The 24574-nt window shown below is 44.2% G+C and overlaps 2 protein-coding genes across 4 annotated transcripts in view; both read right to left on the bottom strand.

Annotated features, from left to right (window-relative positions):
• The window catches only part of ANK2 (ankyrin 2), a 274320-nt gene extending 269026 nt beyond the window's left edge, over positions 1 to 5294 (bottom strand). The window contains exon 1 of the mRNA XM_058023864.1: positions 5214 to 5294. Coding sequence (XP_057879847.1) covers positions 5214 to 5285 — 72 coding nt within the window. The 5' untranslated portion in view covers positions 5286 to 5294. The remainder of the gene's footprint in view (positions 1 to 5213) is intronic.
• Positions 5295 to 15653: 10359 nt separating this feature from the next.
• The window catches only part of LARP7 (La ribonucleoprotein 7, transcriptional regulator), a 29114-nt gene continuing 20193 nt past the window's right edge, over positions 15654 to 24574 (bottom strand). For all 3 annotated transcript variants that reach the window (XM_058024864.1, XM_058024866.1, XM_058024865.1), the window contains exons 11-13: positions 22073 to 22232; positions 20025 to 20116; positions 15654 to 16096 (exon numbers count right to left, since the gene is read on the bottom strand). In XM_058024864.1, coding sequence (XP_057880847.1) covers positions 16016 to 16096; positions 20025 to 20116; positions 22073 to 22232 — 333 coding nt within the window. In that variant the 3' untranslated portion in view covers positions 15654 to 16015. The remainder of the gene's footprint in view (positions 16097 to 20024; positions 20117 to 22072; positions 22233 to 24574) is intronic.

Consider the following 24574-nt stretch of genomic DNA (forward strand, 5'->3'; position numbering starts at 1 on the left):
TCCACACAACAAATGGCAGACAGGGCCCCGCACACAAAATGGCGGCCAGCCCCCTCCTGCCCCCCAACACAAATTGAGGGGAAAATAGAAAAGAAATTGAGGGGAAAAAAAAGAAAAAAGAAAGAAATTGAGGGAAAAGAAAAAAGAAAAAAAATAAATTGAGGGAAAAAAATAAATTGAAGGGGAAAAAATTTTGAGGAAAAAGGAGAAAAAAAAGGAAAGAAAAAATCAGAAAAAAGAAAATAAAGAAAAAACAGAAGAAAAACAAAAACAAGAAAAAGTGGGAAAAATTTTTAAAAAAGAAAGAAATTTAAAGTATTTTAAAAATAGAAAACCACCCACACAAAAGAGAAAATAACCAAACAACCCAACAGTCAAACCCTCTACTCTTCCCTGAGGGCACAATCCATCTAAAACAGAACACCTACCAACAACCTCAACATCCCTCACACAGAAATAAAGTAGAACTGACACACAAATCAGCACCAAATTACAACCCTCACTTCAACCTGCTCCCTCAGCACTTCTACAACAAACAAATATGGAAAATAAATAAAAATAAAGCATTAAAGGCCAGAGCAAGCCCCTACCTGTGCTTCACAGGAGGAGCCCAGCACCCCGACTGAGGCGGCGCTGGCTTCTGGAACATTCCAGCTCCAGGTGCTGCCAATCTGGGTGAAAAGGCCCTACCCAAGGAGCAGCAGCTGCACAAGCTTATGGAGCCCCTTTGAAACTGCCCAGCCCATCCATTGCTCCTCTTAGAAAGCCAGGGAGCAATTGCAATTGCAGGAGCTTGCCTGTTTCCCGTCCCACCTGGGCTGATCTGGCACAAACAGCAGAGCAGCTGAAGCTGTTTACTAAATTAACTTAGTCTGCAAACCCACCTGAACCTGCTTTTCTTTCCCCCTTTTTTATTTTGCTTTTCCACTGTTTTTCAGCAAAACCCACAGAAGACCTAAGGGGAATACGAATTGAAAACTTTTAATTCCTCTCTTCCACTGCTGGTAGCTAACAGGGTTTTCATGGAAGTGGTAAAGCTTCATATGCCTAAATTCTATTAGTTTATAACTACTTGGTGCTTGGTTTTGCAACCCAAATAACACCGTAGCACACTAATTTTTATATGCTGTCTCAACACACGTAGTCATTTGTGTCCTAACTGTAATTACTTTTTCCTACATTAGGCCACATCCATTATGCAGCAGGTTCATTATGTCTTATATTTCATCAGTTCAGTTCAAGGGGAAGAAATTTTCTAGCAGCCTTTTCCCTTGGATATGGCAGGCAGGGATGGGTGGAATAGAAATGTTCAGTTTGATGGATGTTGGCTTTACTAAGCAAGTGCTTCACTAGGCTGATTTTTCAAGCCATTCTAGTTGCCAAAAAATTACTTCTAATTCTTTAGGGTGGCAGAAGGTAAAACAAAAAATAAGCTTAAATCAAATTGAAGTTCAAAGGAGCCTTGAAAATGTGGATTTCAAACAAAGCAAATTTTTGAAATTATGGAAGTAGAATCAGCACTAGCAAAGTTGTGGAGGTGAACAACATGCTGTCCAAAGCAAAGAGGCTGGGAGAGGCATTGGCCTAAATCACCCATGAAAGAGAAGCTTAAAATATCCTCAAGTCTTGCCAAGTGTTAGTAGGGGACAAAGTACATCCCGCAGTAGGGAAAAACCTGGGCAGTGGATTAGAAAAGGCAGAAACAGTAGCAGATGAACAGTCATTGTGGTGTGAACAGCCTCTAAGACTGCAGTAGCTTTCAGCAAAAAAAAAAAAAGTATCAAAGACAGCATAAAAGAAGCAAAATTCAGCAGAGTTACAGAGAAACTCCTTGAGAAAAGAAAATAAAAATAAGAAAACTGGTTCCTGCAGTCCCACACTGATTGAGGAAGAGATTTTTGTCAAGGTCTAGGAGCAGATTTCATACTGACTAACACACATCTATTAAGAGCTCATATAAGCTGACAGGCTAGAAAATTGTAGGATTTGAGATGAATTGGATGGATTCACAACACAGGGCCCTTTTGCCACATGAACACCCCTGGAGAAGCAGAATGCCAGGAGCTCTGTTCTGCATCTTCCCACATCCACTCCAGCACTCTTCATCTGGACACCATGGTGTTCTGTCTCCAGTTTAAATTCTTAGTCCAAACTCCAAGTTTGGAATCCCCAAAATATCCACCTCCTTTTGGATTTACAAATACTTCAAACCATATTTCAGGGAGGGGAAAAAAATAAAAAAAGAACAAAGAAAAATAAAAAAGAAAAAAAAAGAAAAAAAAAAGCTGGAACAGGAAAAGGACATCCAGGCAGACAGATGTCATACCAAAAGAAAATTAGACAGAATAAAGGGATTTAAGGGATCAATAAAGCAAGACCACAGGACAATTACCATGTACATTGCTCCATGATAAGGAACTTCACCAGAGATCAGTTAAATTACTCTGGAAGACACTCCTGCACACTTTCTTTCCATATCAGAAAATGGATTAGGATCATTGATTTACCCCTGCATGCTCAGAAGTGCAGTGGGAGAGCAGTACCCAAGAGTTACCACATTCCCATGCAAGACACTATTTAGTTTGCAAATTTTATTCAAGTGAGTGCATTTTTTATTGTGAGAAGTGTTTAAATTTCTTTTTGACAAGTGCAGCACTGACAACTAAAAGGAAAAACAGTAGAAATAATTCACTTGCCTACTGCTAAGAGACACAACCTCCATCCTATTCCAAATACAAGGGTCTCCATCATGTAATTTACAACAGCTTGGTCTTTTATACGGTACACTCTTGATCAAGATTTATATCACAAATGCCACTGGTACCTTGACTGCAGTACCTTTAGCCCAATTAATATGTAATAACACAGGTGTTTCAGGCAAAATGCAGTTCTTGCTAAAACAGGTTCTCAGATGTAAACATTATCCTCAGTTCTGCAAAAGCCCTCAATACATATTTCAAATAAAAGGCACATTTAAAGATGTCTTAGATGGACTGAGAGACATGGTAAAAACTCCACAAATACCAATTTGTTTCAAACAACTCCTTCAGTGAGTCTTACTCTCAGGCTGCAAGCCAGGACTAACCTCAAGGATCTCCCAAAGGTACCCGTGTAACGGGAACTCGGCACATTGCTAATATCAATTTCCATTCAGCATTATCACAACAAGTGCAATGTGATAACAAAAGTCAGTACAACAGCTTCAGACAGACATGTTCACTTCCCTTCTGTTTGTACTCTTCTCCCTTCCTAAGGATGCAAGAAATGCTTGGTAAAGTGGGAGGCTGGTAATGATTTATAGGAAAACAGATTGACTTCTGCCAGTGTTGTGTTCTTTACCTCGGTCTGAAGCGGCTTTGGGAATTTATTTACGGAGTTTCCCAGTCCTGTGAAGGTCACCCAATAAGCTGTGTGTATGATGTCTTATTGAAGGGCAGCAGAAATTTAAATAAAGAAATAAATAAATGAACACCAGACTGTACCCCAGCCGTAGTTCAGAGCAATGAGTCATTCCTTTTTAAATGCAATTAAAAATAATTTTAAACATAGAGTGGACAAAATGCAGAGGAAGACAGTAAAACAACCACAGTAGCCAATTTTTTAATGAGTAATTTCTGCCTACTAGTTCAGGACGCTCGTTTCTTCCTCATGCAAAATGAATAACCCCGTGAGAGGCCAATTCAGAACGCTCCGGAGAATGCAGCAGTCTGAGTTTGCTGCTGGACATGCAGCAATAAATAATTGGTAACCTTGTGTTTCCCAGCTGCTGAGGAGCAAACCAAAGGTCTGAAACAACTGAAACAAAGAGGATCACAGAAAAGGAGCTGTCTCCAAAGGACCTGGTCACTGCTTGGAAGGATGCTGCTTACCTGGACTCAGTGAGCACACACACCAAGTTAGAGGCAAATAGAAGCCAGGTTCAATAAGGATCCCCAGTGCTTGGGGTCCTCATCCCCAACTCTTTCCTTCCCTACCTGGAACTTCTTTTCCATCCTCAGCACTTCTCATCCTGCTGATCACACCTACTACAGGTTTCAATAAACTGGAGTGATCCTGACTGGTCATTCACCCTCCTAAAACCAAACTTCAGAACTAAAATAACTTTTTCTTCTGGTTTGCAGCAGGGAACAGAACAGGAAGTGCCAAAATACTCGGGTCGAGGGGGCAGCTGTTCTTGTGCCATTTGCAGCCAGTCATCAGCACACCCACACAAAGGCCTTTTTGCTGGAGCTGCCCAGCCCAAACTTCCGGCGTGTAAGGGACTGACAAGTTTAAATATTCCCCCAAACTCTCAGATGTCTGTCCCAACTCCAGACTCCTGAGATTTCCTCATCAACGCTACTGCCAAGGAAAATGGGAGGGGGAAAAAACAGTAGGATAGGATTTCTTTTTGGATTTATGTTTGAGTACATACATACTACACTAATCTGATTACGCACGGGGAATCCTCCTTTACAGCAGCTTTTCTTTTACTGACCTTATTTTCTTTATTAATAACCGCCGTAGCATTAGAGCCTTAGCAGGAACATGCAAACTGAACACATGGACACCGCGTCCCTCCATTCCTGCCTCTCCCATTTCCATGGGGCTCACGGAACGAACCCCGCAGACACCCAGCAGCAGCTCGGCCTCACCGACCCAGCCGGGCCAAGAACGTCAAACAACTCCAGCGACCAACTTCCCCATTCCAAATGTAAATTAATGCAGCAGCCGCCGCTAAGAGCGGAGCTCCCGCCTTGCGCGGAGACAGATGCCAGCGGAAAAGCGTTGCATGCAGCTGGAGCGGGAGCAGCCTCTGGGAAGCTGCAGCATTACATTAATTAAGATTTTATTCATGCCTTCGGAGCCGCGCTGCCACGGCGGTGATGCAGCACGACACGCACCGCGCTGCACCACTGTGAAGTTACACACGCGTGCCTGCGCTCCCCTCTGCGTGTGACGGTGCGGGCACACCTGGGCAGGTGCTGCCTGCGATGCTTTCGGGATAGGGATGGCATTTGTGGTTTTGTTATGGAAGTGGTTTTTTTATTGAACAGAACAGAAACCATCCCCGGCTGCACCATCCACCTGCCCACCTCAAACTGCCGATGCACTTGCGGGCCGCTCGCATCCCTGCCTCCCGCGCCCCTCCGCATGCCGCGGGCTCCGTCCCCCCCCTTTCCCCGCTCCGCTCGGGGACTCGCCCCCCGCCCTGCCCGCCGGGGAGCACCCACCTGGCGAAGGCGAGGCGGGCCGGCGGGGGGCGAGGGGCCGCCTCCCGGCGCGGGGGGCGCGGGCGAAGCCATCTTCGGCTCCTTCCCGCCGCCGCCCGCCTCCTCTCAGCCCCCCGCGGCCGCCACCATGCCGGGGACCCGCGGGTGACCTTGGCGGCCGCTGCAGCCGTGGGTGGGGGCGCGGGGGGTGCGGGAGGCAGCGGCCGCGCTGCCGATGGATGAGCTCACGGACACATCGGCGGCTGCCGGCGGGCGGCGCGGGCGGAGGACCCGCCTCGTCCCCCCCCTCCCCCGACACACACACACACCCCCGGTACACCCCACCCGCGATCACACCCCCACACACACACACAAGGCTCCTGCACGGCACCCCTCCCGTGCTGAACCCGGGGGACTTTTGTTTTAAATGACAGCGGAGTGCTGCACTTTCCCCCTTCGGCTCCAAGTGTCAAAACGCAGGGATACACCCGGGTCTAGAGAAACGCGGGTATCCCCCAGCTGTGCTTGTCCTCATATCCCACCCTCCGCTCGCAGGGTTTTAAATCCCCGAGTGCCCTTCGGACGTCATCTGGAGGATAATGAACGAGGGGGAATTCTTCCCTGTTGCCTACATTCAAATCTTTTAAGGCCAGGGGGAACCCTATAATCAGAGAGCCTTATCTCCCACATATGACAAGAATTTCTGGGAAGACAATTTCCCTCGAAAACAAACCCCGAACAGCTGGTGAAGCTACAATATGCACATCAGGAAAGCGATTTAAAATAACAAAGTTAAGATAAATTCACTATCCCTAGGCAAGTGGTTCCAATGACTAAGGACGCTAATTTAGCCCCAAATTTTAACCACGGGAGCTCACGACACTCCTGCCTTCCTTTTTGCCCGAGAAAACCTTCACTCACTCACATTTAAATGTGGCACCGTGTCATAAATCCTCAACAAAATCCCTGTCTCCTTAACAGAGCAATCTGCTATTAAAACAAATGATCCCCTTATTCAGCAGAGAATGAATTTGCTGCTTCACTCAAGTTCCTTTCCAAAAATAGGTCGTTCTTTAGCACGAGGTGTTGGAAAGCTGCTAATCAACATTTATTCCTCCTCCGCAAAAGTGGTACGGATGCCCTGTCCCAGCCTGTCATCCCATCAGCCTTCCCGGATCCCGGTGCCATCAGCTCAAAGTAGTCCTGGGAAGCACAGGCTCCAAAGTCACCATGATTTCCAGCGCATTAGGGAGATGCTAAATTTATTCCAACTTGCTAATTACTTTAACAACGACTTAGTCGCGTTTGCGTGGAGATTTAGCCAATACCTTTAAGTCCCACCTCCGGCTCCGTGTCCCTACATCCATCCCCTGCTGACGCCTTGGCAGCCTTTTGTAACACCTGGCATGTCTTTGGCTGAACAGGAGCCACCGGCTGTGGGAAGGGAAAGCACCGGTATTCCTCACTTGTGGAACGCTGCAGGTGTAGAGGACACTTCTCCAAAACCATCTAAAAGCAAGGTTTCACCTGCTTGCCTTGTATCTCCTCCTCGGATCCCACCACAATGCCTTGTGCGTAACCCACAGGTTTATTCCTGGGAAGTACCAGCACATCTCCAGTGTGCTCCAGGCTGGCAAGAGAGCTCCAGGGCCACGGATAGACTGGATGGATCTGGATGACAAAGAAGGCTGAGAAGCCATAAAAACCAGTAATACGTGATGGGAATTGGAGACTTGGTTATCAAGAAGGGTGGAGCAGAGGGACCGAGTTGAAAACCAAGCCCCTGGTGAGAGGAAAGCAATTTGGCCATGACCACGTGTCCTGTATTTTAATATTTTGTTGGAGGATGTCTCCCAGGGAAGCTTGGAATACTGTTCCTGCTCACACTCAGAACTGGGTTTCCCTTCTGGTTTCTTCCAGATCAATTTTACCACTTACTTCCAAAAAAATCAGGTTTTGTTGCTCCTTTCTTATCTCCCAAACCTTTACCAGGTGAAGGGCTTTCCTTACCTGTGCACTCAAGTACAACTCATTCTAAGAATGAGCTGCTGGGGAAGAAATCAAGGACATAATAAAACTCCCAGGGGTTCCTAGGAGGTTAATCTTGTCAAGAAAGGCTCCCTGTGGTTCCCAACATTCCAAACAGAACACCCTTTTCCACCGCTGGTCTAGCTTAGTGTTCCCACATTAGAGGTACAAAAATGGGCCAAAATGGAGAGGGAGATATTCAGAAGAAAAAAAGCAGCTCCAGTTCTGAATGCCCTCAGCAGGGACAGATGATCCCATCTCCTGTCACCACCAAGGCTGTTGAATGCCATGTTTCCAAGGTCCTTAGTTTTGGCTTCAGCCACAGCTCCGTGTCAGCAGGATGGCACAGGGAGAGGAGCACAAAGGGAAGCAGAAGTTAAAAATCTGACTGAAAATAAGTCGCATTGCAGAGTGGCTGTGATTTTCAGGACAGCCTAAGGGACTTGGATGACCAATTCCTACTTAATTGGGCATTATAATTTCCTAGGCATCCTTGAAAACCTCTGCCAAGACTTGTGAACAGTTCATTTCCATGTTCAGCTTTGGGGAGCAGCCCATTTTCTCCCAACACACAGTACAAGCTTAACCTTAATGAAGAAAACAAATTTTCTGCTCCAAGAATTGAGGTTTTGTGATGAGGACATCTCTTTCCAAGCCATCGTTGTGTCCTTGAGGAGATTGTTTCTATATTTTGATATTAACTCCAATATTGTTCCATTTCTCATTGATATCTGCAGGTCCCGGGTTAAACTTCATTCCTGTGCACAGCCTGCTAACAGACCTTCAGCCTTGTTCCCAACCACTTAATCTCCCCTGTGCCTGGAGTTAGAATCCCCCCCTGGGCACAGCTTTGCCCTTTCGCCTACTTTTCCACTTGGGCAGTGATTTTACACTCCACTTCCTTTTGGATGAATTTCAGATTCACGGAACTGGTTTTTTCGCTGAAATATCCCTAGTATCAGGCTTTAAGCACTCTACTGTGATCGGGGTTTTCCCGAGGGATGCTATCCCCGGGCATAAATTCCTGGGGCCAGGTTACTCAGCCTCCTGACTCTGTACCTGACATAAGGACCAGGAGTTCCTCCCTGCTGATGCCGTTGGGGGCGGGCAGTACTCCGGTATCAGAACAATTAGCAGGGAATTAACAGCGAGATAACAGATAAAGGAGCTCGACCTCCCCAGTGCCAATCCCGAGTGAAGGGAACGATGCTGTGTAGTACATCTTCAATATTTGAGTGCATCATCTTCAAAATCTGAGCGCTGCAGCAAGCAGCATGGCTGCTCCTCTTTGTCATGCCTCTATTGCTCTTTCATTTTACAGCAACAATCCTTTGGTAAGGGCCTTCCTCTGACTTTGCTAAACGTGACAGGCCAAAAGCTGAGCAGAATTCTCATCTATAATTACCCAGTTCTGTTCAAAACCACCAATCCATGCTTCCCAGAGGTTTACCAGCAGCCAGGCTGCGGGATGTGTGTGGCTGCCGCCTGGCAGCTCTGCAGCACGGGCACGCAGTGCGATGCTCCGCCGGGGGAAAGGAGCCGGAGCGGCGCGGTGGAGAGGAGAGCAGCCTGCAGCCAGGTCTGCACACAAAGCGGGGGCACCATGGAAACTGCCGCAGAACAAAGGCGCCGCAGGGAGGGTCGGGGCGGCGAGCCGTGCCACGACCTGCCAGCAATGTCCGAAATACTCCTCTGTGCCGGCTGCCTTCACCTCCCAGAGCTGCAGCCCCCGCCACGCAGCGCTGAACGGGGGCTGCCCAGGGAGTGCAGCGGGCTCTGGGATTCGCTTCCTCACCTCTGAAAGAAAATTAGGAATCGTGACAGGCAGATTCCGCAGAGGACTGTGTTTTCCATCACCAAGGTGATGATGTAAAGTAGGGCAGCCCGCAGGGAATACACAGAAAAAGCATTTACTCTCCGGTAAGGACTGGAAAAGAGCCTACTAGAAGGGATAATAAGCAGGACTTAAAAGACATACTTTGCCCTCCAGAGGCTCAGGAGCTATTTCAGGGAACTTTCAGCATCTGTTTTTTCCCTTTTCCCCCCCTCCCCCGTATTCCAAGTGCCAACTGCTGGAGATGTGTGCTGAGTTCAAGGAAACCTCAGTCCCACTGGTATATGGCTGCTCTGATTTGTTCTTCCTTTGAACATCTGCTGCTAGCCAAATCTTCATCTCATTTGCTTTAAGACAAGTGCATGGAGTGATACCAGCACATTGCAGCTAAGGGAGTCCCCACTGCATGCTTTTCCTCTAGTGGTCGTACTGTACAGCAGGATTCAGACTGTAGCAGGGGGAAGCTGACACATCCAGCTCAACATCTATCCATCTTCCTCTAGTTCAGGAACAGCTGAAACACGATTTTGGTCTGGAAATCCTGATGGATAACAACAGTTTTTACTCCTAGGATGGAGTGGTATTTACAGATCTAGTGGGCTTTCCCCCACATCACATTTGTGTGCCCCTGACAAGCACCAGGAAATAACCCTTAGCAATTCCCACATTGCCTGTAATGATGTTGAAAAACCACAGCATGACATTGCCAGTTCTTTTTCCTCTCCAGTGGCTCCGAGTCTCAGTGACAGATGAATACAAAACAGATGGGATGGTGGCAGAACCTCATCAGATGGACCTGATGGGCCTCAAGCTGCCCATGCAATCGCATAGATTAGTGTCACATTATGCTGGGCTTTGTACTTTGATATTGAAAGTCACAGACTGGCTTTAGCCTTTTGTCTTCTCCTGTCCAAATGTTGAGATCCTCCTTCTGATTTTGATATTATGCACAAGATAGATTTTAGAAGCTGCATCTATTCTTGTGTGCATCGACTTTCTGTGCTAACCTTTGAAATAGCAGAAGAGGCTCTTGTGCTGCAAGAAAAGGCTTCTTGAACTGCTGCATTTAAAAAATCAGACCAAAAAACTCTAAGCAAGTATTTGGTCTCACTAGATTTTTGTCATGCATGCTTCTCAGATTGCTATCATTGCATGTAATTATTAAATAGCCATATTAGTTGGAAATATCTCTATTTGGCCACATCAACAAACCTGACAAGGCCACTCAGCCCAAGAGACCCTGTGAGCTGTAATGTGAGCAGCTACAGCAGAGCCATGTCACTGAAAAATAACATCTCCTCTCTGTGACACAATTGCTCCTTGCCTTTTGCACAGCAGACAGGGGATGTTCCCAAGGGACACTCACTGCAGGCACACCATGGAGCCAGCTTGCTGAGACCAAGAACATCAGTCAGACTCTCAGTGATCCGTGGCCACGTGTGCAGCCCCCTGCAGAAGGGTCTGTCCTGCCTCTGCACAGAGCCACCATCATGTCCTTGTCAGGAAACACTGTGGCATGCTAGGAGAGGTGAAGAACAAAAACCTGGGAAGCCCATTTCATTGGGAAGCAGAGCTGCTTGGTCAAGCTGGTGTTGGAGGGGTCTGGCAGGTCAGCTCCTCCCGGGAGGTTTCCAGTCGAGCTTTAGGCATGATGCAAACCCCAGGAGAACAGCTCCCCTGTGGCACCTTGTCACTTCTCATCCCCATCACAGCTAAAGCCAGACAGTGCTGAGACACAAAGGAAAAAAATGGTTTTAAAATTAACCCTCTGATCATGGGTCAGGACCTCTCTGGATGAGGCAGCCACGGAGGTTTAGAAAGGCCAAAATCAGAATCACTGTGGTGAGACAGGTTGGTGAACATCTGCCCACACAGCAGGACACACTGTCTGCCATCCAGCAGCCTTCCCACCAGAAGAGTGCAGAGAGAACATTTTCTGGGCAAGCTGTCTCCTCCCAGTGCAGGATGCCAGCTCCCCTTGTCCCTGCCTCATCCACCACCAGCTTCAACAGGAATAGCTCCATTTCCCCCCATGAAGTGCCACCTCACATCCAAAGGACAAGTTATCCTCTCCATATACCATGTGACCACACTCAGCATTAGCTCTCACAGCCATACCTTCACATTGTGAAAGTTCCAGCCACCTCTTTCCAATAAGAACTCCTCAGGAAGCTTCCCAAGGAAAGGCTCTCTCTTCTGCATGCACCATTTCCCTACCAGTTGCTTTGATCCATTTGAATTTCCCTTAAAATTGTTGCTTTTGCACAACAAAAGAAACTATACATATATATTTATTTATATATATTTATATATATTTATATATATAATTATATACAGATAATTGAGGACAAAATAAATACGAAGTTCCCAACCAACAATACAAGACAATAGATGTTAAAAAGAGTGGGCCACACTGTAAAGGCAAGATTCCAACCCAGCAACAAGCTCCATGCCCACGGTAAAACACTTGGACAACAAATGGGCTATAAAATACAGCACAGGCGTGGTAATGAGGGCACCTGAACCAGGGGATATGGTGCCAAATTCGGGCTTAAAAGCTGCAAAGTGGCTCTGGGTGTGTTTCCCTGCTGGCAGCTGCAGATGACCAGCTCTCTGCTGCAGCTGTACCTATATTTAGTTGTACTGAGGCCAAGAGGTGGCCATAGAAATACATCTCTAGCTGCAGCCTAAACCCAGTCAGGATACACAGCTGCATCTTGCAACACCCAAACAATTTTCAATATTTTGCCCTGAGTATAAGCACGTTTCCATCAGAGGAAGAGCGTGCAAAAGGACAAGGATCAGAGCTGGAGAGTTTCAGACATGCTGATGGGTAAGGAGGCAATGAGATGGGAATTGGAGGAAAAGAGGTTCACATTCCATCTTTATTTTTTCAGGATACTGTGTCTTTTCCACAGTTCTGCTCTTACAACAAAAATTACTTTGGTGCCTGAACCAAGTACACTTTGTATTTGCAGCTGTGGAAAAGGCTTTCTAGGCTAAACCTTGCAAGGATTTACCTATTGAGGCACCAGATCTGAGAGACTGGCTCTATCCCAAAAATATTCACTGAACCAATATTGTACAATGTACTGCTTTTTGTAACAGGATGTTTCTGTGTGTAACAAGCAGCAGAAAGAGAAGCACCCGCCACAGTGGGGGAAAACAAACCAAAACAAAGAAGAAGATTGCATAAGGCACGGAGGTAAAAAGATGTTGAACCACATCTGCTCCATACCTCATTCAGGGGGTAGGAGAAATGGAGCATTCTTCTTGCCCAAAATAAAAGTACACAGCTTCATCTAGGGGACAGTCCAGCTGTTCCCGGCACTGTCTGCGCCTCCAGCCCAGGACAGCTGGAGCAGCTTTGCCCTCTGCTGGTCCCGGGAGGGCTCTCAGCCCAGCCCAGCCTAGCCCAGGCAGCAGCCTCCCTGTCCCATGGACACCTCCTGGGGATGTCACCCTCACCCCCGGCCTTCCCAGGCCCAGAATTAAATACAGCGCAGGACTTGAGGAGTTGACAGCTTAGTCAGGGTAGCAACACCAGAGAGGGAATGAAAAGTCTGGGAAAAAGAATTTTAAAAACCCAAGAAATTAAATATGATGGAGCAGAAGTCCCTGCTCCAGTCCAGAATGGTAAAAGGGGCAGTCAACGGCCCTAATTAAATCACACCACACTAGAAGGCATTTCCCATCAGACTCCTCACTGCATTCCAAGTGCTTTCTTTCACATAAATCACCAGGATTGCACACCACAAGGAAACATTTGGAAACAGCATTCCTGGCAGCCAGCTGCCTCCAATGGTGCACAGGGCCAGGAGAGAGAGACCCCGGGTAGCCCCTCTGCCCATAAAGACACCACTCACTCCCAAGTGCCAGAACTGGTTTGTCCCTTCCCTTCACCCCTGTCCCACTTGTTTTGCCTCTTGAGGAGTTTGTTTGGTTGCACTCAAAATGCCACAAGGCTAGAAAAGCACAGCAGTGTTTGTCCAGCACAAACCCAGTCACCCTGGCAACGGGCAGCAAAGCTTTCCCAGCCTCTCCTGCTCCGTTTTGTCCCGGTTTTTGCCGGCACTGGTGTGACTCGAGTAACAGCTAGGAGTGCCAAGTATGCCGTCAGCACCATCCCAGCAAGGGCAGGGATGAATGCAAGAGCTGGCCTGGCTCTGCTGGAAGCCAAGGGACACTTGTGTGCTGCCAAGCCCCTGGGAGCTAACAGCTCCCTAACACCCTCCACAGCAGAGCCATCCCCTGTAGGAAAGGTAACTGCATCACTTACTGCCTCACTCAGGCAGTCTCAAAGTCACCCAAGCATAGCTGATCTAATTATTTTTGCAGCCCTGTGCAGCATTATTGCCATGATTTAATCCTGCCCGGGATCATTAGACACCGTGGTACCGTTAAGAAAGCAATTATGACACTGACCCATGTTTTCAGGGAGCTGGGCAGGCAAGTGCCTTTGTCATCTATCAGAAGGTAATTTTCTAATGTGATTTAGAGCCTCTCTAGAAGAAGATAATGTACTTACCTGCTGCCTTTCAAGGATGCCTTCAAGTCTGAATTAAACTAGGGTACAGTGAATATCTTAGGGGGAAAAATCTCCCAAAACCTAAGTGTTAGCTGTGTAAAATAAAGCAGGCAGTACAGGTTTGCTCCAGGTAGGATGAGGACAGTCAAAAAAACATTAACCAAAAGTTCAAAATCAAGTGTAAAAAGGCTTTTGCACATTGCAGGGACAGTGGAGTGGGATACTGTGCTGAGTGGGGGCACTGAATACTGAAAAACAGGAGGTCCAATCATCCTGGAGTATCAGGCATGTGTTCCACTAGAACCAGTCCTGCTGCTGCCATACACAGCCTGCAACTCATGGAAGAGAGGTAAAAATATGAGTGCTAAAAATAATTTCAGCTTCAGCCCCGTGCTGGGTCGCAAAGAGCAGAATCAATGCTGGGTTCTGCTCCAGGCAGATGGATGGCAATGGAATGATGCTATTCAAAACACTCAGTCCAGGGAGACAGAAAAATCAGCAACAACAAAGGAGCACTCCAAGGTTAACAACTCCTACCGTTTTACAGTGTCACCCTTAATTTCTAAATTAAATGTACTTATTGGGGGAAAAGAAAGGAAAATGTCAGTGTAGGAAGCTCCTAGAGGCCAAACAGAAGTTGCTTTAGGGATGCAATTCTTGGGCTGGTAAAACTCAGCCAGATGGGGAAAGACAGCAGCAGCAATTAATTGCCATTTGTACTTAAAAGAAAAATACACAAACCATTCGGGCACACCTGAGAATCCAAGCTTCTTTTGTAAAAACATCTAGGTCATCCTCTCCATGCCTGACTTCTGAATTAAGTGGCAAAAATTCTGTTATTAACTCCTTGAAGAAGCATTAAACACCAACTGGCCTTCCCTGCTGGAGCAGATTGCTGCACTAGTTTGGAAAAGGAGAAAAAGAAAATTGATGTTTAAGTGTAAGGAATTAACCTGCATAAATATGGAAAGAAACAGAAGGGTGACTTTTATGTGCTCAAGTTAGGAATTATTAATAAATGAGCAAAACTCCCAAACTCACACTTTTGCAGTTCTGTTCCACTCTCCACCAAACATAAAACGTCTGAATCATTTATGACCTAAATTATTTATAACACAGATATATTTTTGACTTAAATGAATTTCAGCAGCAAAATCCCAAGCATTTTACCCAGGGTAGGCTGTGGGGTAAATTTTTTCCCTTCGCATCACAAAGGGAAAAAGGGAAAAAAACCCCTCCTGTCTTTCAGGCTGGATGCCTAGAAGACATTAATTGATCAAGTCTTTTCAGAGTTGGGTATGAAAACTTCTCTCTGCCATGTTACACAACTTCCCACCTACCCAGGAAGAGAGGAGTTAAAGATCTGATAATAAATTCAAAATGCTGCAATTGGACTAAACAGAAATACTGCAGGAGTGCCTGGAATACAGGTGAGCTCCTGCTCTTCCCCTGCAGCCCTCTGGGAGGAATCCTCACACACCATTTCCAAGAACCACCAGCAAGCTCTTCCCCTCCAGGCCCAAAGCTGATCCCTTATCTTGCACTTTTCCCCTCTGGACTCTTGCTATCTTCAGTCTGATCACTGCTATTCCCTCTCCATTCAGAGAGCATTCACCTCTCCAAGCAGAAGTGAAACCTTGTGGAGAATTCCAGTTTCAGGTTTGATTTTCCTTTTTTTCAGATTGCTGGTCCTCCATGAAATACCTTAAAGCCATTAAAATGATCATCCTAACTTGTGAATTATACAACTTGAACACTTATCTGCAAGTGAGTAACAAGATGGAGATGTACCAAACACACTCTTATTTCTTCTTCTGAAGATTCCTCTAAAAAATAAAAAAGTCTAAATTCAGTTTAGTGTGTATTTATACAAGTAAATTTCCTTCCAAACTCCTCAACGGCAGATTTCCTGCCACTCCTACCCACTTGAAAATAACAGAAGATTATTTTCCTCTATTTTCAAACCAGCTAGATGGACTAAAAGGAGGCCTAAAGAGGTTTATGTAGCATTTACCACTTTTATTATTTATAGTCTCATGAAAAGCAAATGGAAGAATTAGAGATACACAACTGAAATTCTCAAGCATTTTATTTTATAACCTAGTGTATAAAACATACAAAAAAATCAAAACAAAACCAAAACAAGCAAAAAAAAAAAAAAAAAAAAAGAGAAAATCCCAACAAAGTGGAAGTGAACTAAAGGAAGATCTCATAATACACATGTTCCAAAAAGCTTTACCTAAGGGCTCAGAAGCAGTAAACATTCAGCCTAGTAAAAATGGGGTTCAGAACCAATCGTCACACTTGCAGTCTGCAGAGCTCTGGCTCCAAGGGCCTGGGCTGGGTTGCTGGAAGCAGCAGTGGCTGTGGGGGCTGGTGCTGGATGTTTTGTCTGGAACAGCTGCAGTTCACTTCCAAGCCACATCAGCCCTGTTAGTTGTCATCAGTGAAGCGAATGTGTTTGCTTGTCTGTTGGGTCTTCTCCAGCCGCATCCTTTCAGCTTTGGCAATCAACTGCAAGCAGCAGAAATGATGGGAAGATCAGAGGAAAACCATACTGTTAGGATTTGACCTTATAATCATAATATATTCTATTCCTCCTCCTTCCTCCCAGCATGGTTGAAGACATCGAAATGGCAATTCCAAAATCCTAAAATACAGCCTCATACAGCAAGTTAAAATTCTATCCTTTTATTAGATTCATTTGGCTACTGATGTAGAAAAAACAAGGTCAAATCACAAAAAAGCCAAAAAGAGTGCTTTATGAATATTGTGGAATTTTAAACAGGAAAAACCCCCACATATATCCCCAGCACACCAAAGAAACTCCACACAAACGCACTGAAGAAAAACCACTGAAGCACAGAAACCACAAGAAACACACACAAAATAAAAATCCTCATAAACCCCATACATGAACAAATACACAAACACATTGAAAACACACACAAAACTCACATGTCATAAAAAATCCTAAACCCAGGCAAAAACATTGACACTGAAACCACAAACTCCTGTAAGAACACGCACAGCCACCACAAAACCCCTAAAACCCACACAAGAACACGAAACCACAAACTCCCCTAACACCACAAAAACACACACACAAACCACAAAACCCACAAATCAACACAAGAAAGTACACAAAAAAACTCGTGGAGAAACACCACAAACCAACACAACACCACAATCTGAGGGCACATAAAACCCCCACAGAATCCAACACAGGAACACTCAAAGGCACATACAGAACACACAACTGCCCCCTTAAAAAAAAACCCACCAGGCTCCCTAAAAATAACAGAAAAAACCCAAACCCACTAAGAAACACCAAAACCAACCCCTGAAAATATGTAATCTGCCAAAAAAAGATACCCAAAAGGAAAAAAATTACCAAAACTCTTCCAAACCTCTCAAAACAACTCCAAAGCCCCAGTACATGAAGAGAACTCTAAGTACATATAAAATCACCAAATCCCACAAAAACAGCAGGCAGAGGCATGTATAGAACCCACAAAACCCACCACAATATACACAAAACCACACACACAGGAACCACAAACCAACACAAGAAATCACACAAAAATGCTGAAATACCACCATTTTTTTTTAAACCCCCACAAAAAAAAAAAAAAAAAACAAACAAAAAGTCACCATTCCCTCAAAAAACCAAACCAAATCAAAACAACAACAAAACCAAACTAAAGCCCAGAGCAACTTCTCTGCTGGGGACTACTCAGCCACACCAGCTGGAGTTATGAGGTCACTTGCGCCCAGGCAATCCAGGGTGCCAGATTTGTTCACATACAAATCAAATTATTTATTACTTCTGCATATGGCTGAGTCCCACACACAGCATGGAGATGGCACCCTGTGCTGCTGCACTCCCTGGGGCAGGCAAGATTTGAGGCTTTCCCAAGCAGTTTCCAGCAATGAAACTGACCTCAAGATGGCTAACTTTTATTCTCTGGTGCCTAAAAAAGTCCAGTTTAAAACAGTTCAGCCCTAAGAGGAAGCAGAGTACAGTGGTGTAATCCTTCAGCATACAGGATGGAGAGTGCCAAATGTGGGAAGGGAAGCTCTAAGATATGAGCTGCCCAGTTCATATTGCTGAGTGTTTCTATCAGAGAATTTGCAAGAGGATTTCCATTTCTAGCTCATCAATCCAGTAGCAGCACCTCCGTGTAAGCACAGGGCTACTCCAGAATGCAAAGAGGGATCCAGCTATTCCACAGACACCGGGGAAAGGTTTCACTTCCACTGGCACAGTTCCCATAATAAACCGTATGTCCAAAAGAGATAGGATATCCCAAGGCCCCTCAGAAAAGGCCTGGCCATCCTTTGGAATGAAAAGGTGTCTCTGTCTTCCCTCCAGGCCTGGTAGATTGTCACCAATATTTTTGATTGATTCAGGAAGTGAAATCTCTACCACTTGCTTTGGTTTTGGGCACTGCACCGGCTGTGTGCTGCAGTGATCCTCAACCCTTATCCTGAGGAAAGCAAAATGGGCCTGGATGTTTTAGAAAAAATGGAATCTCAGATTGCCTTAACTGTCCATGCATTTCAACACTGATTCAAAGAAAATATAAGATGCCTTAATTCCAATCATAATGCAGCTAACAGGCAAAAAGTTCCACTTCAAAATGGTGTAAGGGATTTCAAATGTCATCAACAGAACAGAAAGGCACACTAATGGCACATTTTATTGAGTATGTTAAATTATGAATTATTATACTGCTTCTTTCTACCTTTGAGACCTTCAGAAGAAATCATCTTGGAAGTACTAAGGAAAAATTTTCAAATGGGAAAATATTAATGAACAGAAAAATATATTTATATTATCAGTCGGTATTTCAGGAAAACAGCCTGTGTAAAAGAGACGAAGGGGTTAAAACTTACTGACTGCAGCGAGGCATTCCTGTCTTGATGTTTTGCTAAACAGCTTTAGCATTTAAATAGAATTCCCTGGCTTTGAAGTTCACACCTCCCTGTGTGGCAAGGTGATGGGCAGGGGGAAGGAGCAGGACTTTGCATCCTTGTCCTGCCAATTGTTAGGCAGAACCGAGACAGTTTGTATTTGCAAGCCTAGATGAGGTACATTACTGCCCAATTTACACCAGCTTGGTCAACAAATACCAATCTTCAAAAGATGAAGAAGAGAAACTTGATAGCAACGGCTCCTACAGTCAAAATTAAAGTCAAAGGTCTCACTGGCACCTTTGGTTTAAAAAAGTAAAAGTACATTTAAAGAAAAAAATCCTGGCAGCAATCAGAAAAATGTTCTAAAGCTGTGGTTTTCAAATTCCAAATTCCCTTTCTGCTTACATTAAAGAAAAATGGCTCGAATCAATGCCATTTTCAGGCTTTCATGAAAATTAAATTAGACATTCGGGCAAATTCTTTATGCACATCTTTGTTTAAAAAAACTCAACTCATTTGTCCTCAGGATCTCTGAAAGAACATTCACACAAACAGGATAAGACATGCAAAATATGCCTTGTACAAGATAAGGTTTTTGGCCTGTATGGCTGCTGCTCCTTTAGGTCAATTAAATATTTATTTTCCATTTTATGTGGGACAGGATTCTTTCCCTAACGTCCAGGAAACAAAGAAGTCTCCAAAGTCAACAACAAATAATTAAGGTCAGATGATTCTGAAGTTTTGCAAGCCACAGCAAAAAAAATTCAGGCTAAAGCCAACTCAGAAACCTTATCTGGATTGTGTGTGAAGCAAACCTGGCAATAAAACGTCTGTGACATACTCTCTGGCTCCTCTCTGTCAAGTCGGGGATCTGCCTGGCTTAGTCAAGGAACCCTTCATGCAGGAAGGAGCTGCTGGGGCTGCAGCAGAGGCTGCAAGTTCATTGCAACACTCCCTCAAGCCTGCAGCCCACAGGCACAGCCAGGAGAAGGCTGCAGTGTCCCCAGTTTGGAACTGGAAGCTGTACAGCCATGGATGCTGGCAGCAGCAGCCAGCTTTGGCTGGGGCAGAGCAGGGGCTCCTGACCACTCTGGGAACACACAGGATTCACCACAGCAAAATAAATCTGTGTTAATGGTGAGGGGAATTATTTTCTGGATCACAGTAGAGATTTAAGAGTGCAGCACTAGACTTGATTTCACTAGAGCACATCAAGACTACTTACTTATTAATGAGCTCATCCAGACAGGGTTTCAAAAGAAATCCAGCTTACAAATGAAGTTCAGGCCTTTAGTCATCAACTTTCCCCAGTTGTCCCTGCAATGACAAGCCTTGCACTTGTCAGCTGCAGCAGGACAGCCACACTCTGTATTTTGTGGCTGTAAAACCCTGCTGCCAGGTCAGTAGGAAGTGATTTCTCAGAATTAAATTCACAGAGTGTCAAACCATGTGGAGCAATGCAGAAGCAGGGTCGTGTTTTCAGCCCTGGCTGCAGAGGGAAGAGCTGAGATTTGCAGGTTACCTTCTCTGTACCCCGCTTCTTTTCTCGAGGCTGGTTCAGCTTAGCTTGTCTGTCCACCAGAATCTTCTGCCAGTAACGCTGCTCGTGGTCACCTTGGGGGAAATGGACATGGAGCAATGTCAATAAACACAGCCACCAGAAGTGCATCCACTTCTCCCACTCATTGAAACATCTGTTAGGGCAACCCAACAAGTATTTCAGAAACCCAACAGTAGTCTTAAATTTCCTATCCACAGAAGCCATATAGAATTGCTGTCATCAGTTTTAGCTGAAGTTTCACCACAGCACACACAGACCCCTTTGATTTACTGATGTACTCAACCTCTGACACATTTTAAACAGCTACCAAACAGGAGACAAAAAAAAATGTAATTACTGTAAGAACAATTGAGACTATTTTGTTTCATCAAAACCATTGCCTGGGGACTTCATGAGCTGTCAGGAATATTTGAACATGGGCAGCAACACAAAAGCAAAAAATTCTGCAGCTCTTCTTAGCAGCTACTTTGCAAGGAAGCAGCAGTTTGCCACTGTTCTTTCTGGTTTGTGATGTAATTATCACAATGGGAATTTTGTGATATCATTTTGCATGGTCTCAGGGTTCATCTTCAGCCACAGGGAAGTTTCTGAATGATCTCAGAAGAGATTCCTGCAGAAGTTGACATCTCAACGTGATCACAGATGCTTGCCACCTTGCCAGATGCCAAGCTGAAGATACTTAAAGTCAAATCCTGAAGAGTAAAATACTACTGGGAAATCTTAGTCCCTGCTGTAGAGAGCATTAAGGATTCTTTCCTTTTCATCTCTCACCTTCAGCCACCAAGTAAAACAAAAATCCTAACTGTGAGTCCTTTGTGCATTCCTGGAAAGCTTTTCCATTCTCATTTCAATAAGCCAGTTAGAAAAAAAAAATCTTAAGACCATGAATGGAATGCTCCTACAATGTAGTACTTACTCCTAATCTCCTACTACACTCTGATGTAAGGACACGAAACCAGAGACAAACAGACAAAGAGCACACAGCTGTAGAACACAAAATTTGAGGTTATTTCTGGATGTCTGAAACAGAGAGCACACAGGAGACAAATCTATCTCCAAATGACATTAGCAGCACTCACTGAGTCTCAAGCTTCAATTAACTTTGATATCATCATGAAGGTTAATGCTTCCATCAAAGCTTCTCCTCCTGCAATCCTTTACTGGCATCTACATCCCTGCACCCAGCAGACTGAGTCCTAAACCATGATTTGGGCAAGTGTGGGGTGAAATATTTAAATACAGATAAGGCAGTCTCATATTGACTGTTTAACCTGTTTGGTTTTCTTTTTTCCATATTACAGTTTTTGGTGCATCTTTAAAAGACAAAAGTTTAATGAATACAGCAAGTTTGACAGGCTTCCTCTTTATTTCTATCCCTCACTCCCACAAAGAGGGTTCTCCACACTTGGCAAACTAATCCAGTCTAATACAAAATACAAATTTAGAACAGCAGTCATTTCAGAAAGAAACAACATACATTAAAATGAAGTTGAAAAGTAGAGCCCTTCCTATTCTGGCCTAAATTATTCAACTTCCTGAAAAATAAAGATCAATTAGTGGGTAAGTGCTAAAACCCACTTTAAGCGTATCTGTGCTGTTAGATCCTTGCCATGTCATTTCACACATATGCTCAGTATTTTCAACCAAGTCTTCCTTTAAAATTCTTTTGCATTACCAGAATGTTCTATTCATATAGCTACAATGTGAATTAGGCTCTATAGCCCTTTGACACTGAAAGTGAAGCAAATCCATCTAAAAAGAACAAAATTAAAGTCTGCAACAGCAAGCAAAAATCATCATTTTGCTCTGAATGGTGGCATAAAATCCCTTCTTGTTTTATCAATTTCAGAGTAATTGCAAAACAAGAAGACTCCCAGAAAATAAAACTACTAAACATGCAATCTTTTTCTCTTGAGACATCTAAATATATCCATAAATTCATCAGGAATGATCCCTTTCACAGTAATTAAGGCTTCTTCCATACTTTCATGAAAAAAAAGAAGTCTTACCAGTGAGAACTTCGAATTTCCAGTTGTTTTTGATCTGTATTTCTTTGTGTGATTTCATGACAGTCTGTGCATCCTCAGGAGTCTTGAAACGGACGTGGCATTCGGTGTCCCCCTCCAGCATGTCAACATAAGCCACCTCAGCCAGCACTGCCAGAGCATCCTGTCAGAGCATGACACAACACACACCATAAATCAGCCTTCAAAAAGAGAACTTAAAAAGAGAGACTTTTGACCATTCCATTTGGAGGTCGTTAACATTTTCAAGAAGGTCATGAAGTAGGAGGCAGTAACTGAACTTTGTCATTTAATCGATCAATCCCTTGTCAAAAGAGTTTTGAATTAACATTTTTTCCTAAGAAGGTTATAACTGAATTCTGATTTATGAGCCTGCAACATCTTCCCATCTATCTCTCATCCTGCCCTCCCATTAACAATTTAAAGCAGTAATTCCTGGAAACTTTATGGTATCATTTTACTAATGGAGCATCACCCATTTATTCCAATGCTGTATTGGATTTTTTTCAAAAGTAAAAACTGTGCACTAGAACATCGATTGATCTCAGTCTACCAGAAAAATATCAGACTTGATTCTACACATTAAATGCACAAAAGCAAGCTCATGCATGGCAGAGGATTTGAGAAAGGAGCAGTAGTAAAACAACTCTATCTTTATGAAGTGACCTCTGCCTGAAAATTTTCAGTGACAGCAGAAGGGAGAAGAGTCACAAATGCTTTTGCAGATGAAGCACTTCACTTGTAATTCCTGCTGTTAGGGAAATTAGGTAGGACCACACATTCCTAGTCAATTTTGTTCACAGCAGGCAGCTCAAGTAAGATGCTTCTATTCAGGAATCACACACTGCTTTTAACCCTCCACTACCAAGGGCAGCCTTAAAACACAACAAAAATTAAGTGACAAAGCTGTTAAGATCATTTGAGAGTCAACAAAAGCTACTTTTCAGCTTTATTATGTTATCCCAAAGTCATCCTTTCATGGAAAACTAAAACAAACCAAAGAGTTCCTTGGAGCTGGCAAAAATGAGTAGCTCTGAGGAGCACCTTGAGGGCAAAACAGGGAAGCAGAGAAGTGTAAAATAAGAACATCAAAATAATATTTTAACTACACTGCAAAGACCTTCCCAAGTAGTGTGACATGCAATCACTGCTTCCATGCAAAGAGAAATGCAGCTCAGTTCTGGAAGTATGAGGGGGAAAAGGGCCTGAAGCAGGGCTTGGTGGCAGTTTGCTGCAGCTGACAGCCCAGAAACACAGCAAAGTCAGATCTGATTGCACTTCTGCCTTCCACAAAGTTTGGCAAAAAAACAAAACAAAAGCAAAAAAAAAAAAAAAAAGGAAAGAAATATCACAAGAATTTAAGTTTTCTGCTTTTTGAATACTAAGCTTTCCCACTGCCCACAGCCTATCAGGATGTGATACAAATTTAAAACCCAGTGAGGAATATCCTGCAGTCCAAGAGGCCCTCAGAGGTTACAGGAACAACTTGTGCCATTCTCTCTGTGTCTCCAGCACTCAGCTGCCTTCAAACACTCAGAGAAAAATGAAACCCCAGCACCAGTGATGAGGGTTTCAGTGAGAGAGTCTCCCATGTTGCTTAGGTTCATGCACACACCAAGCCTCACACACTTGCAAGCAGCTGCTGACTCAAAATGGCTTCCCTAGTTACAAATGTTTGATAAACAGTATCAGAGATGGAATTGTAAACCATTCCCTCACTGTCCTGAGTGGGCTGGGTATGTGTGTGCACCAACCTGAGTTCAAGTTGTTCAAAGTCTTGGCAGTTGTTACTCATCCTAAAGTGCAATTTGGGAAAGAAAATGCCCTGGGTAACATTAATGGAAAATTCAGGATCTGGAAAAAACCTGTTATTTCCTTTGGAAAACTCTTAATATTTCCATTTCAAAAGAATGAAGCTTAAAAACTGGTATTTTCCTTAAAAAGAATTGATGTGTAACTTTTGGTTTGTGTCATTGCACAAAACTTGCATTAGGAAAAGTGACTGGATCAACAAGTTCCACTCCTGTCATTCTCCCTGAAATGGAGTTTTTGTCATTGAAAAATTCTTTCTGAAATCAAGAAAATTGGTTTCTCATGCAGAGAGCATTTTCCTGCCTCCAAATTCCTGCTAATGATAAAAACACCATAAACTTTTCAAAGCCTCCTGTCAGGGTGACTGGCACAGTGACAAACGCAGAACACTGAAGAAGTCTCCAGCTCCTTTTTTTTAACTGGAAAGCACCAGAGCATTGCTTATTCTCCTCAATATTTTCATGATAAACTTGACATTGCTCCAAGCACACTACAGGCTTGGTTTTACTGTGAGACATCCTTCTTTAACCTATTTTGCCACTGAAAGATCCGCCATTTACAGACACCAAGAAATTTTTACTCAGCTACCGGCCAAATAGGCAAAAAAAAGACAAAAAAAAAAAAATTAGTGTGTCTGGCTGAAATGGTATTCCATATTCAAAGATTTGGGGGGCA

The sequence above is a fragment of the Melospiza georgiana genome, chromosome 5, assembly GCF_028018845.1.
Source record: "Melospiza georgiana isolate bMelGeo1 chromosome 5, bMelGeo1.pri, whole genome shotgun sequence".
Taxonomy (NCBI): Eukaryota; Metazoa; Chordata; class Aves; order Passeriformes; family Passerellidae; genus Melospiza; species Melospiza georgiana.